The 15031-nt window shown below is 41.0% G+C and overlaps 1 protein-coding gene across 1 annotated transcript in view; it reads left to right on the top strand.

Annotated features, from left to right (window-relative positions):
* The window catches only part of LOC139387977 (fibroblast growth factor 11-like), a 68170-nt gene extending 53422 nt beyond the window's left edge, over positions 1 to 14748 (top strand). The window contains exons 4-5 of the mRNA XM_071134428.1: positions 13496 to 13694; positions 13842 to 14748. Of these exons, the coding sequence (XP_070990529.1) occupies positions 13496 to 13694; positions 13842 to 14038 (396 nt within the window). The 3' untranslated portion in view covers positions 14039 to 14748. The remainder of the gene's footprint in view (positions 1 to 13495; positions 13695 to 13841) is intronic.
* The last annotated feature ends 283 nt before the right edge of the window (positions 14749 to 15031 follow it).

Below are 15031 nucleotides of genomic sequence, written 5' to 3'. Positions count from 1 at the left end.
ACATACACACTTGATCTCGCTCTCTTCTCTCACTCTCTTTCTCTCTTTTCTCTTCTCTTCTCTCCCTCTCTCACCTCTCTCTCTATTGTCGAGAACTGTTCTATAATTTTACATGTTTCTTGTTTGTTTATCTTTTCTATGTCTTTGTCTACATGTTTATATATGTTTATAACAAGCAAGGGGGCGATATCAGAATAGGGGCATTGGGGAATAATAACATATTGTACGGGACACATTTTTACTGTAGTGAAGCCGTCTCTATAGTAATGCAAGGTCTCTTTCATGATCATGTGAAACGTCAATTGCTATGGAAATGCTGGGATGTGTTTTTTAATTATGTTAAAAGTAATTATGAATCAACTATGATTGTGATATGATATGGATTACAATTATCATCATGAATATTAAGGCTATACACACTACATGTTACACACACTTAACCAGGCAAATTGGCGGGGTTATTATGTATTTGGACGTCACACATTACAGTCTTACTCTTATACAGACAACGTACACAGTCTCACTAAATCACATCCAATATCATACACATGAACTTACTCAGATTTACAACACACAAAATATCTTGTCTCAATGTTCAAACATCTGTGGCATTGGCTCACAGGCAAACAGGCAAGGGAATAAAACATATATTGCTAGAAACTATTTCTTCAATCCTAAATATCAGATGTTTGAAAGCTCTAGTTTTGACCATCATAATACCTCGGATGGCAGTAACTTTACCAGCACTAATTATGTTCAATTTAGACTGAGAATAGTATCTAGTTATGGTAAGGGGTGAAATAAGTAGAGGCAGTTATAATTGTGCAGTTTAGCAGATTATAATAAAAGAAGATCAGTCTTTACGTGGCCAAAGGAAAAGGAATATAACATGCAGTTGAAGTCGGAAGTTTACATACACTTAGGTTGGAGTCATTAAAACTCGCTTTTCAACCACTCCACAAATTTCTTGTTACCAAACTATAGTTTTGGCAAGTCGGTTAGGACATCTACTTTGTGCATGACACAAGTAATTTTACACTAACCAGAACAGCAATGGACAAGGCACATTGACATTAAGGAGAGGCATGCTTAGCCGAGTGATCATAAGGGTCCAGTGAGTAGTGAGGTTGGTTGGGGTCACGACGATTAGCCGGGCCATGGGTAGCAAGCTGGCAGAGGATTTGACATCATTTTGACATCATTAATTGACATAATTTGAGTCAATTGGAGGTGTACCTGTAGATGTATTTCAAACTCAGTGCCTCTTTGCTTGACATCATAGGAAAATCAAAAGAAATCCGCCAAGACCTCTTGTTCATCCTCGGGAGCAATTTCCAAATGCCTGAAGGTACCACCTTCATCTGTACAAACAATAGTACGCAAATATAAACACAATGGGACCACGCAGCCGTCATACCGCTCAGGAAGGAGACGTGTTCTGTCTCCTATAAATGAATGTACTTTGGTGTGAAAAGTGCAAATCAATCCCAGAACAACAGCAAAGGACCTTGTGAAGATGCTGGAGGAAACAGATAAAAAAAAGTATATCCAGAGTAAAAACGAGTCCTATATCGACATAACCTGAAAGGCCGCTCAGCAAGGAAGAAGCCACTGCTCGAAAACCGCCATTAAAAAAAGTTAGACTACGGTTGAAACTGCACATGGGGACAAAGATCGTACTTTTTGGAGAAATGTCCTCTGGTCTGATGAAACAAAAATAGAACAGTTTGGCCATAATGACCATCATTTTATTTGGAAGAAAAAGGGGTGGGACTGCTAGCCGAAGAACACCATCCCAACAAAATAGATGGCATCATGAGGAGAGAACATTTTGTGGATATATTGAAGCAACATCTCAAGACATCAGTCAGGAAGTTAAAGCTTGGTCGCCAATGGGTCTTCCCATTTGCAATGACCCCAAGCATATGACCCCAAGTATACTTCGAAAGTTGTGGCAAAATGGCTTAAGGACAACAAAGTCAAGGTATTGGAGTGGCCATCACAAAGCCCTGACCTCAATGTATTTGTCTATGTATTTGTATGTAAACTTCCGACTTCAACTGTATACTGTTTACAGGAAACTCACACTACATCCTAAGATGAAGTTGCATGGAAAAAGGAATGGGGTGTTAAAATAATTTTCTGTCATCGACAAAAGAACTCAAAATGTGTGATGGTGTTAATTAACAAAAATTTCAATCTGAATGTGCAAGTAGTTAGGAATGATTCTCAAGGAAGATGTATCTTTTTGAATATGAAAGTGGACGAGAAAGAGATTTGGCTCATTAATATTTGTGGTCCAAATCAGGATGTTCCATACTTCTTCAAAAATATTTATATCAATTTATTGATCCTACAGGCAACAAATGATCAAATCATTATGGTAAGAGACTATAACACAGTGTTAAGTACCTCAATGGAACGTAAAGGAAATCACTCTACAAACTATAATCATCGTGCCCTTAAGGAAATCACAAATATTATTAGCACATTAGAAATAGTGGATATTTGGAGACTAAAAAATCCCGACCTAGTGAGATATACATGGAGGAGACTTAATTAATCAAGCTGGTCGTCTTGACTACTTTCTTGTCTCTTTCTCTCTTGCGTCGAAGGTTGAAAAAGTTTCAATAATAGAATGGAATCGGATCATCATCTAATTGGCATTCACATAACTTTTATATAATTTCCACGTGGATGGGGATATTGGAAATTTTATCAAAGTTTACTGGAGGACAACTTATTTTTAACTAAGACAAAATAATTTATGACTGAATTTTTCCAGTATAATATAGGAACAGCAAATCCACTTATTGTTTGGCATACCTTTAAATGTACCTTCAGAGGTCATTCAATTCAATAATAAAAAAGCAATATCTGGATAAAGAGACAAGACTAACAAGGGAAATACATTATAGTACAGGTAGATGGCAATAAAAACAATACTACAGAGATAGAAAATAAGTTAGTGGAAAAACAAAAAGAGCTTGAGGAACTTATTCAAGAACGATCTAATGTAAAATAAAGCAAACAGGATGGAATATGCAGAAAAATGCACAAAATCCTTCCTGAATCTCCAACACAGAAACACTTACAAAAAGAATTTGCAGAAACTCATTACTGAAGATGGTGTCATCTATGATTCTACTGATTTATATTTTAAAAGAGGAAGCTAAATATTTCAAATAGATGTTCTATTTTCCGTCTCATCCTCTCCCACTGAATGAAGATTACTGTAAGGAATTCTTTTGAAATAATAGAAAAAATATAACGTTTAAGAAATGTACAGAAAGATCAGTGCGAAGGCCAAATTACAGAGGAATATATTTTTGAGGCTATTAACCTCTTGAGACTAGGGGGCAGTATTTTGATGTTTGGATGAAAAATGTACCCAAATGAAACTGCCTATTTCTCAGGCCCAGAAGCTAGAATGTGCATATAATTGGCAGATTAGGATAGAAAACACTGTAAAGTTTCCAAAACTGTCAAAAATATTGAGTATAACAATATAACAGTATAAATATTGAGTATAACAGAACTGATATTGCAGGCGAAAACCTGAGGAAAATCCAACCAGGAAGTGCAGTTTTTCTGAAACCTCTCTGTTCCATTGCATGCCTTCCCTCCATTTAAAGGGATATCAACCAGATTCTTTTCCCCATGGCTTCCACATGGTGTGAACAGTCTTTAGACATAGTTTCATGATCACATCGCGTGAGTGGATAGCTGGGTGTCCTTAGATTTTCGCATGTGTGAGCAGCTTGGAGCAGACCTTTTCTCTCTCTCTCCTATTGAAAAAGCTACCGTCCGCTTGAAATATTATCGATTATTTATTGTAAAAACAACCTGAGGATTGATTATAAAAAACGTTTGACGTGTTTCTACGAACTTATTGATACTATTTGGAATCTTCGTCTGCCCGTCGTGACCTGCGCGAGCCTGTGGATGACTGAACAAAACACGCCAACCAAATGGAGGTTTTTGGACAAAACAAACATTTATTGTGTAACTGGGAGTCTCGTGAGTGCAAACATCCAAAGATCATCAAAGGTAAGTGATTAATTTGATTGGTCACGAAAGTCAGAAAAGCAATCTACTTTGCTGCTAGCTGTTTGTAATGTTTTGTCTGCTGAGAGAGCTGTCCTAACATAAACGTTTGGTTTGCTTTCGCTGTAAAGCTTCTTTTTTTTAATCTGACACGCCAGGTGGCTTAACAACAAGCTAAACTGTGTTTTTGTATATTGCACTTGTGATTTTATGAAAATTAAATATTTTTTGTAATTTAATTTGAATTTGGCACTCTGCAATTCAGCGGATGTTGACAAATTATCCCGCTAAAGGGTGTTTTTTTTACATTTTACATTTTTACATACATTTTACATTTTACATTGGAGATATTATACAACAACTTCTAGAAACGTTCACGTTCTGACCTGTATTTCTGTTGCTTTGTCATTATTTAGTATGGTCAGGGCGTGAGTTGGGGTGGGCAGTCTATGTTTGTTTTTCTATGATTTTGGGATTTCTATGTTTCGGCCTAGTATGGTTCTCAATCAGAGGCAGGTGTCATTGGTTGTCTCTGATTGAGAATCATACTTAGGTAGCCTGGGTTTCACTGTTTGTTTGTGGGTGATTGTCTATGTTAGTTGCTTGTGTCAGCACAGTGCTTATGATAGCTTCACGGTCGTTATTTGTTTATTGGTTTTGTACAGTTTACTTCGTGTTTTTTGTCATCTATTAAATGATGCATTCACACCACGCTGCACTTTGGTCCACTTCTTACGACGGTTGTGACAAGAACGTCATGAAACATCTAAGAAGCCAGGCCTGGCATTTACGGATTTTGAAAAGGCATTTGATAAAGTAAGACTGGATTTTATTTATAAATTGCAATTTTGGTGATTCTCTTATAAAATGGGTATAAGTAATATCTAGCAACCCCAGGTGTAAAATAGTAAATAACAGCTACTCTGGGAGTTTTAAATTTTCAAGAGGAGTTAAACAAGGGTGTCCGCTGTCACCATATCTATTCGTTATGTTCAGTGAAATGCTAGCTATTAAAATTAGATCCAATAACAACCTTAGAGGATTAGAAATCCAAGGCTTAAAAACAAAGGTGTCCATGTATGCCGATGACTCAAGTCCACAAGCTAGATCCCTGCAATGTCTCATTGAAGATCTAGATCACTTTTATGGACTCTTTGGACTAAAACCTAATTATGATTAAGTTTACAATATTACGTATTGGATCTTTAGAAAATACAAATTTTACATTACCCTGCAGTTTACCTATAAAATGGGCTGACTTGGTATTCATATCACAAAATATATAAATAAGCTCTCCACAATGAATTTCAATAGGAAACTTAGATAGATCCTGCAACCATGGAGAGTTAAATACCTGTCTATTTATGGAAAAAATTACCCCGATTAACTCCTTAGTCATATCTCAGTTTACTCACTGCCTACTCCTGATGATTCGTTTTTCAAATCATATGAGCAAAAAATATTTATCTTTATCTGGAAAGCTAAACCAGACAAAATAAAGCGTGCATATCTATATACTGTAATTAATATGAATTGGGTGGGTTGAGATGATTAAATAATAAAGCACTAACCTCTCTCTAAAAGCTTCACTTATTCAAATGTTTGACTTGAACTCTAAATGGTTCTCAAGTAAATTACTATGAAAAGCTCATCCATAGTTTAAAAATTGCCTTTTTGCCTTTGTGCAGATTGCCATGTCTCATTTTCGATTAATTGAAAATGATACTTTTTTCAAAGTATCTCTCTTTTTAAAAAAAAGCATTGCAGAGGTGGCTACAATTTCTATTTCATCCCCCTGAAAAGATAGAACAAATATTACAACAAATATTATGGCTTAACTCAAATGTGCTGGTTGATAAAATACCTGTATTTATGGGAAAGATGTTTGAAAAGGGTATTTTATAATTTTTTTAAATGATATTGTAAATTGGACAGGAAGGTCTGCTCAATCCAAGAGTACAACCAAATTGTTTATAGCAGGTGGCAGCTGGAGGAGGTAGGGAACAGGTCTGTCTGCCCAGTATAAAGGATCAAAACTGACGGAGGAATAAAGATAGCATAAATTGGAAAGTATACCAGTTTCATTTGAGGACCAGTATGTTGACAACTGTGCCATAGAGATTGCTAAATAGTTGGTAATGAGTATGGTATGAGTTGATGTATAAAATGACGCAAGATTCAAGACTTCGTGCTTTTCAGCTAAAATTATTATGTAGAATTCTTGCCACCAACAATATGTTGAATATTTGGGGCATAAAATCATCGAAGCTCCGCAGATTTTGTTGTGAGGATACAGAATCAATAGACAATTTATTTTGGTATTGCCTGTCTCAGGTTCAGGAAGGGCTAAAAATGCATAACATTGATAGAAAATTGACCCTAGCAATAGTACTGAGATCTGGAGAGACTGGGTCAGTCAATTATCTTCAAACCGCAATCTATGGATTATATTGGATTAAATTGATTGAAATTGTACGTTAAACATCACAGCATAGTTGAAAGATATATGTTGTATAGAAATCCGAAGAGGGTGGCCTACAGAGATAGGTGCGATGGGCTGAGGGAATCAGGGTTGGGATGTGGAATTGGAGACAAGTGGGAGTGGAGTTGCTGGGCAGGAGATAGAATGATGGTCAAAGATAAAGTATAAAAAATAAAGTCAAATAAAACATAATAAAAAGTAAGTTTGAATGACACTGAGGGGCAGTGTTTTTACATGCATATACATATACTTTCATTCAAATACACACATACACAGACACACACATATGTAATTAGTGCCAGACATACACTCAAATATATACAGTTGGCCTTGCTCTTATGATTTTAGTTGTCCTTGATGTCTTTGTTTTTTTTTTGCATTGTTGTTTTCTGTTTTGTTTTGTCTTTTTCTTTTTTCTCATGAGTTCATTTTCTTGGTTGGTGCATTGGGGGGGGGGGGGGGTTCTTGGGTGTGGGGAATGGAATTAATTATCTTTTTTATTATTTTCTTTTCTTTAAAAATATGTTTTGGATATTCAATTAAAAAAAATAAAAAAATAAAAAATGTGTTCTTAATGTTTCATACACTCAGTGTACACTCTTCTGTGTATTTGTGTAGTGGTTGTTGTGTGTGTTGGTTAATAGTGTTTGTGTATGGTTTGTGCTTGTATGAGTAATTGTTATTGTGTTTGTAAATATAAATCACTGTGTTATGTGGTGTTCGTGTTCGGGCATTTGGACGTTTGTGTGTGTGTGTGTGTGTGTGTGTGTGCGTGATAGAGAGATAGAGGGAGGGAGAAGGAAAGGCAGAGGGAGGGAGCGAGAAGGAAAGGCGGAGAGAGAGCGAGAGAGAGACCTTTCCTGATAAATGGCTGTGTAGTCCATTCGTCACCTGTCAGGGCTGCATTGAGATGCAGGACAACACAGCCAGCCAGATAGCATCATCTCCATCACAATGGGGGAGAAAGAACGGGAGAGAGAAGAGAAGAGTAATCGGGCAAAACTGCAGGGATAGAGAAAGAAGGGATGAGGTAGAGAGAAATGGAATGGAATGGTACAGAGGGAGACATGTTGCCATCCAGGCAATTAAGTGCACTTAGCTAGAAGTAATACTGTCTGCAGGCAGGGTTCCTTCTTTCTATTAATTTATCCAGCACCAAGGCTCTCTGCTAAGATAGTAAGTACTAAGTAAGAGATGTAGACTTGCCTGCAGCACCAGTGACAGCCATTGTTCTAGTCTTTGTGATAGTCTTAGGTAAATTCCACAGCCCTGATACATTTGTCAGCAATGCTCTTTGTTCACAACACACACACACACACACACATACACACAAACACTTAAAAACCCAATACACATGCAGAGAAGTACACCCTTTTTTATGAAACAGAAACATCACAAGTACAATATCTCTCTATCTTTCTCCCGCTCTCAATCTCCCTCCGCTTTCTCTCTCCCATAAACGGGACATTGAGCAGGGGATGACAAATGGAGGAATAAAGGGATGAGAGGTCGATGCGTGGTCACAGCTGCCACTCCCCTCCCACGTGAATCACATCAACAGATTCTCCACATGTCAACCAACCCAGAGACGGCTGTACAGTAGATTAGCCAGTAGACATCACTACACATCCCCTAGACCTCACCCATTCTGCTCAGTTGTCGCACACACATCATACCAGGCTGTGGCATCATAAACCACTAAAGAAGGGCCATGTGGTGGTTAAGCCCTTAGACCACAATATCTACTAAGCTAACATATATAATTATTTTAAGACGGTCATAAAATTTATAATTTAGCCATTTTATTTTGAATTTTAGGACCCTGTAGGTATATAAAGCCTTTACTGCTATATCCTATATGTAAACGATATAAGAAAATTGAAGAAGTTTGGTCACATTATTCGTGGAACTTTTTACCTCCTATGCATGTTCTGCCATTTTTACAGCCCATTACCTTCAGATGACTCCCCTGAAACTTGTGTGTGTCGTGGAACAAAACAACTGATAGTCTCATCTTTTGATGTTGGTGACTTACTCGTTTGTAGCTCTAATGGTTTGGGTTTTACAGACATTGTTGTGACGATTTTCCTGTCCAGATCCTCTTGTATAGACCGGGGAGCTATTCAATATACAAAATGGCTTAACTGTGTGACATAAGGGTGCATCAAACGACTCTAGGGGTTAAAAGTGCCTTATTGCCTTATTGACTTATGTAATGTGCCATGTCACAGAACATCTGCACCTGGTTCTAAAGGCATCAACAACATGTGCAGGTCCCCCCCGCCTCTGCACACTTCGAAACACACACACATACTCTCTCTCTCTCTCTCACTCACTCACTCACTCACTCACTCACTCACACACACACACACACACACACACACACACACACACACACACACACACACACACACACACACACACACACACACACACACACACAGCCAGAGGAAAGACCCATTAGGAGAGTTAGTGAAAGTTACGATCTGAAGGTGGGTTGGAATGAAAACATGCATGGAAACATGGCGGGATTACTGCAGATAGGCAGATTTCACAGCATATCCTAGGCCTTTTCTTAATTGGATTTGCTCAACTCCTGTGTCCTCTCTACTCCATCCTCTCTCTTTCCTATTTTTGAAAAATGTCAACGGTAATCGGGGAGAGCCGGCGAGGAGAGAGAATGTGGACGAAAATGTGCTTGTATGAAATCAGGTAATTGAAGTTTACATTGGTGTAGCCCAAAATAAATGTATAAAGTGATAAAAGCTAATTAATTAGTTGTGTAAAAACATTTTCTAGCTAAAACCAGAAGTAGCATATTGTTTTTAAAAGTATGCATGCTTTTCTCCTCTGACAAAACAAAATCTGGTTTTGAAAACTCTTCCGCGAAAGACATAGGTAGGATACACATGACTATCCTCGATGAAAGATGACTATCGAGGAGGACACTCTTCCGTTCACCTACTAACGAATTGACACTCTCCCCGACCACTTGACCAATTATCGGTTTTCGGGTCACAGAGGATGGAGGAGACAGGGAAAGGTAAAAGGCCCTAGATTACCAAGGGACTGCTGGGGGAGATCAACAGACACAGGCAGGACTGCCTAATGTGTCACTACAACCCCTGGTGACAATACAGAGGACTACGCCAAGGAAACAGTACCTCAATTTTTAGCTAGGGAACGGGCATTTGAATAATTTCACTATTCGAACAGTATCATACATTTTTGATGGATATCTAGATATTCAAAATACATATGTTTTTTTTAGGTACTGTTTTAACGTGAGCACTGCTGTGCAAGAGAGAGAGGCTGGAGCTCTTTTGCTGCCGCAACGGAGGGGCCCGTGTGTGTGAGATGGGAGGAGCAGACAGAGGGAGAGATGCAGTAGCCAAGGCAACTTGGCTACAGCCAAGACTAGCTAACTTTGTATCATCCGATACAGTATAACAGTGCCTGTATTGACTTTGATTGGCAAACATAAACAACAAGCTACACATGTGAAGGCTACCGGGCGGCTACCGGTCTTTTAATGGGGCGCATGTCATAAAAACTCCATAGAAAAGTTTGTTGTTTTATTACATTTACAATTTTAAATGTCATCATATATCTTTGTATGTAATAATGTCACATTGATGTTTTAACTTAATTCAGTGTTAAAATAGGCCTCAAATTAAAAGTGGGAGAGAACTCCCACACTATGAACATGTATGAATGGACCCAACTGCATGGCTGGAGAAGAGGTACCAGTTACACCAATTGATCTGAAAGGTTGTGTAAACATTGTTAGGGGTAGCTTGTAGCCTGGTGTGCTAGCCCCTGGTCTGAGTCCTTGGCTTGATTATTGTTCCAGGAGAACAGAGCAGAGCAGCGTAGCATAAGGTGGTGTTAGGAGTTAAGCGTCCTGGAGCAGGTAGGTAGATGTAATCAGACATAAGGGCTGGCTGAGGGAGAAGGAGGTAGAGGAGGAGAGAGGGGGAGGGGAAGGTAGGGATACTGCTTTGCATGATAAAGAGGTTCTACCCATCCTCAGGATTCTCTGCACGGACGCTGGATATTACCTCTCTCGCAGGATTTCATTAGAATTCATTCTGGCTGGAGATGCAGGGGAAGGAACCCGCCTGAGTCAGTCAATAAGTCACCAGTGAAGGATGAGATTTTTATTCCATTTTATACTTTAGTCCAAGCACTCATCTTTAAATGAAAATGTCCCTCTTCTGCACTTAAAAAGGGTGACCCTCCCTGTCAGGTTCCACACACATATTTACTCAACTGGTTCTTAAGGTGGGCTCAAAGGTAGAGGCTAAATCAGTGGAGGTTTGAAGGTCACGTCATGGGGAGTCCTCTACCATCCTGCAAAGATAGATAGTGGGTTACCTTGAGGCTGAGTCATGGATTAAAGGTATGGTAATTACAGAAACTAGGCTGTGTGAGTTAGATATACTGTAGCAGCCATGGTAGCTGAGTTGGGGGTTATCAGGATGATTAGTTCAGGGGTTTAGCAGTCGGTTATGATCAGGGTAATTCCTCTCTGCTGACATCTTGCCAGGAATCCTCAGGAGACGCCTGGCTACAAAATGCTGTTAGATAGATGTTATGATGAGGAAGTGGGTTATCACAAGGATCATTCCACAGAATTCATCAAGGATTATCAACATGGTAATGTTCAGAAGTCGCCTTGTGGGTTTTTCTGATGGTATAATTTCAGAGAACGGAGGTTGTTACCATGAGGGTCATTTCAGAATTTAAGGTAATCTAGGTCTTAGTGATGGGTTATAATGCCTGGTGATGATCAGAGGATTAGTTTTGGGTTATGGGGACACATAGGTCAGTGGTGGGGTCCTGGGTTATGGTGATTGGAGACTCATTGAAAATGCATTTGTGCACTGCTTTCCCCTGCAGGTCCAGGGGAGCAGGCCTCTCTCCAGCCTGATTAATAATGAATGAAGCAGATCATCTATTGATCTCCTCTGGTGTGTGTGAGTGCAGCTGAAGATATCAGACTTGTCAGAAGATCTATAAATAACTCTGTGATGTAGAGGTGGAATGTACCTATAGGTAAGCAGGGCTGGGATGGTACCGGGGTACGATAGAGAACAGGGGTGGGTCTGGGGTGGTCTGGAGGTACGATACAGAACAGGGGTGGGGCTGGGGTGGTCTGGAGGTACGATAGAGAGCAGGGGTGGGGCTGGGGTGGTCTGGAGGTACGATAGAGAGCAGGGGTGGGGCTGGGGTGGTCTGGAGGTACGATAGAGAGCAGGGGTGGGGCTGGGGTGGTCTGGAGGTACGATAGAGAGCAGGGGTGGGGCTGGGGTGGTCTGGAGGTACGATAGAGAGCAGGGGTGGGGATGGGGTGGTCTGGAGGTACGATAGAGAATAGGGGTGGGGCTGGGGTAGTCTGGAGGTACGATAGAGAGCAGGGGTGGGGCTGGGGTGGTTTGGAGGTACGATAGAGAGCAGGGGTGGGGCTGGGGTGGTCTGGGGGTATGATAGGGAGCAGGGGTGGGGCTGGGGTGGTCTGGAGGTACGATAGAGAGAAGGGGTGGGGCTGGGGTGGTCTGGAGGTATGATAGAGAACAGGGGTGGGGCTGGGGTGGTATCGGGGATACGACAGAAAAGGTGGTACCGGGGGTACGATAGAGAATAGGGGTGGGGCTGAGGTGGTACCGGGGGTACGATAGAGAATAGGGGTGGGGCTGAGGTGGTACCGGGGGTACGATAGAGAATAGGGGTGGGGCTGAGGTGGTACCGGGGGTACGATAGAGAATAGGGGTGGGGCTGAGGTGGTACCGGGGGTACGACAGAGAATAGGGGTGAGGGTGGGCGGGAAAGGGTATGGTACCACTCGTAGATACAGCACGTGATTGGCTTTCCCAGACATGCATGCCACAGCACCTTGAAGGTGAGAGGTGATGATCTGTGAATGTGTGACCATGGAGCTCCTTCATCCCTGACGAGTCCTCCATCTCCACCAATCTCCCTAAGTCTCAGAGAAAGTATCCAGTCAGCTGTTTCTGCCCTGCTGCTCTCACTAAATCAATCGTGCAGATTGGGTTTGCTCTCTGACAGGGGAAGGACCCTGACGGTGACTAAGAGAGATGTATACCTGTCGCTAGTGGTTACAATCACCAGGAAACATTCTGCAGGGTTTAATGGTCCTTATGTTAGTGCTAGAGGTAGGAGGGTTAAGCACTGGTGTGGGTACTGGGGATATGTGCTAACAGCCAATAACTGGGTTCTAACTGTTTGAAAGATTTAACTTGGGAAGCCGTGGGTGCTGCTGTGTGTTCACTGTCACCTAGTAGGACAGTGTGAATGCTCTGGATTGAATCTTTTCATTTGAAGGTTGAAAGGGACTTCCATTTGAACCATTTGTTCTGCCTCTGAACTTTCATGTACTTCCAAAGTAAGTTAATATGTGTATATTTGTTCATTTGCATACTATGTGTTTGTATTTGTAGGTGGATTTCCCAGTGGTTTGTCTCTTCCTCTGTACCTTAGTTTGTGTTAAGTTTGTACCACTGATGCTATAATGTAATGCCTCACTACGAGTGAAATCACTCCACACCCTTCTCCCCAAAGACCAGGATGTTCTCGCTTTCAAAGAAACATGAATACACATAGAATCCTAGCTTTCCCTACGATTCCCTTTAGACACAACTTTCATAATTCATCTGTTTTTCACTGAGTTTGTGTGTGCTTGTGTACAGTATGTGTGAGCACATACTATGCATACATTTGTATGAATGTATGTTTGTGTTTCAGTGTTGACTGAATGTGTATAGCAGTTCCTCTCACGATGTTTGTTTTAGCTTGCCTGATTGTTTGTTAATGTGACAGTCTCTCTCTCTCTCTCTCTCTCTCTCTCTTCTGTCTCTCTCTCTCTCTCTCTCTCTCTCTCTCTCTCTCTCTCTCTCTCTCTCTCTCTCTCTCTCTCTCTCTCTGTGTCTCTGTCTCCCTCTTTAGGAACACTTCACCCCCGAGTGTAAGTTCAAGGAGAGTGTGTTTGAGAACTACTACGTGACGTACTCCTCCATGCTCTACAGACAGAGCCAGTCGGGCCGCTCCTGGTATATCGGTATCAACCGCGACGGACAAGTCATGAAGGGCAACCGGGTGAAGAAGACCAAAGGTGCTGCACACTTCCTGCCTAAAGTTATAGAAGGTTGGTCACGTGCCCTCCTGTCCATGCTGTGCTGATTGTTTTACTAAACAGGGATATATCAGAAACGTGTAAAGTTATTATAAATGCTTATAGATGCTTATGTTCACCATTGGGACACTTCAACTGTTTCCCTTATCTGCCCCACAGTTGCCATGTATAAGGAGCCATCGCTACACGAGCTAGTCAACGAACAGAAAGAGAAAGAGAAAGAGAAAGACAAAGAGAAAGAGAAAGAAGGCCCTGCCCAGAAGACAGTGAAGACGTCAGAAGAACGTCATGAAAGAACTTTCTCCATCAAGAACTGCAGGAAAGAAAAAAAAGCCCCCAAGGCTGATGCCTCGTAGCACAGGGGACCGATGGTGGGGGAGGGGCAGCAGTGACACTGAGAACTAAATAGGGACTTAATCGCCCATCATGCACTTGGGCTGGCTGGAGGAATGGTCCCCTTTCCCCAGAAGTGCACTGGGCTGCACCATGATGAAGTGTCAGGGGTCAACAGCCCATCAGGTCTGGGTCTAGGAGGAATTCCTCTCACCTGCCACCAGAGAGGAAGATAGACAAGGGCCCAAGTCAGCACCACCACCCTTCCTCCCTGTCAATCACCTTTACCCCTTCTCCTCTAGCACACTCACTACCAAAGGCACAGCCTGTATAATCTCTCTGTCATTCATCTACTGCCTTCCCATCACCTGTCCTAGTTTCTAGAAATCACCTCCACTCGCGCACACACTTTAATTTATAATTGTTGTATTTTGATGTGCGAATGTGTGATTGTGTCTGTGTGTATGTGTGAGAGAGAGGTGTGTAACAATAATCACTTCATGTCATCATAATTACTACTCTCGAGTCCACTCTTCTAATTAATGGCAATCACCGTGGTGAAAGTGTGACTATGCCTGGCCTCCACCATCTGTCCACCTGCAAATCACACACCTCACAGCTGGAGGCGGGACATCAAAATTATGTTTTATTGGACAACATCGGGGGGGGGTCTATTTTTATTTGGTAGCAGGGCTGTCTGTTGAACTGCAGTCAGCAAATCAATTTCAAAAAAGCCAAATCATCTGTTGAAAGAGACAAGTCAAGCAAGCCCTTTTGGGATCAGAGTTATATCTACAGGCTACAAGATGACCTTTTCTATCTCCCTCTTTCAAAGTTCCTTTCTCTAACGATCAATCACAATGAGGAAGGTAATAATGGAGGGAACTGAAGAAGTTTATGATAATAAATCATGAGGATGATGATGATAATAATAATTACAATGGTTACGGTGATTATGGTGATAATGATGATTCAACTACTGTATAACTTTGCAATAATCTCACAGACAGAAATTT

The sequence above is a fragment of the Oncorhynchus clarkii genome, chromosome 29 (assembly GCF_045791955.1).
Source record: "Oncorhynchus clarkii lewisi isolate Uvic-CL-2024 chromosome 29, UVic_Ocla_1.0, whole genome shotgun sequence".
Classification (NCBI taxonomy): Eukaryota; Metazoa; Chordata; class Actinopteri; order Salmoniformes; family Salmonidae; genus Oncorhynchus; species Oncorhynchus clarkii.
The sequence above is the reverse complement of the archived record's forward strand: the minus strand, read 5'-3'. Positions and strand labels throughout refer to the sequence as shown.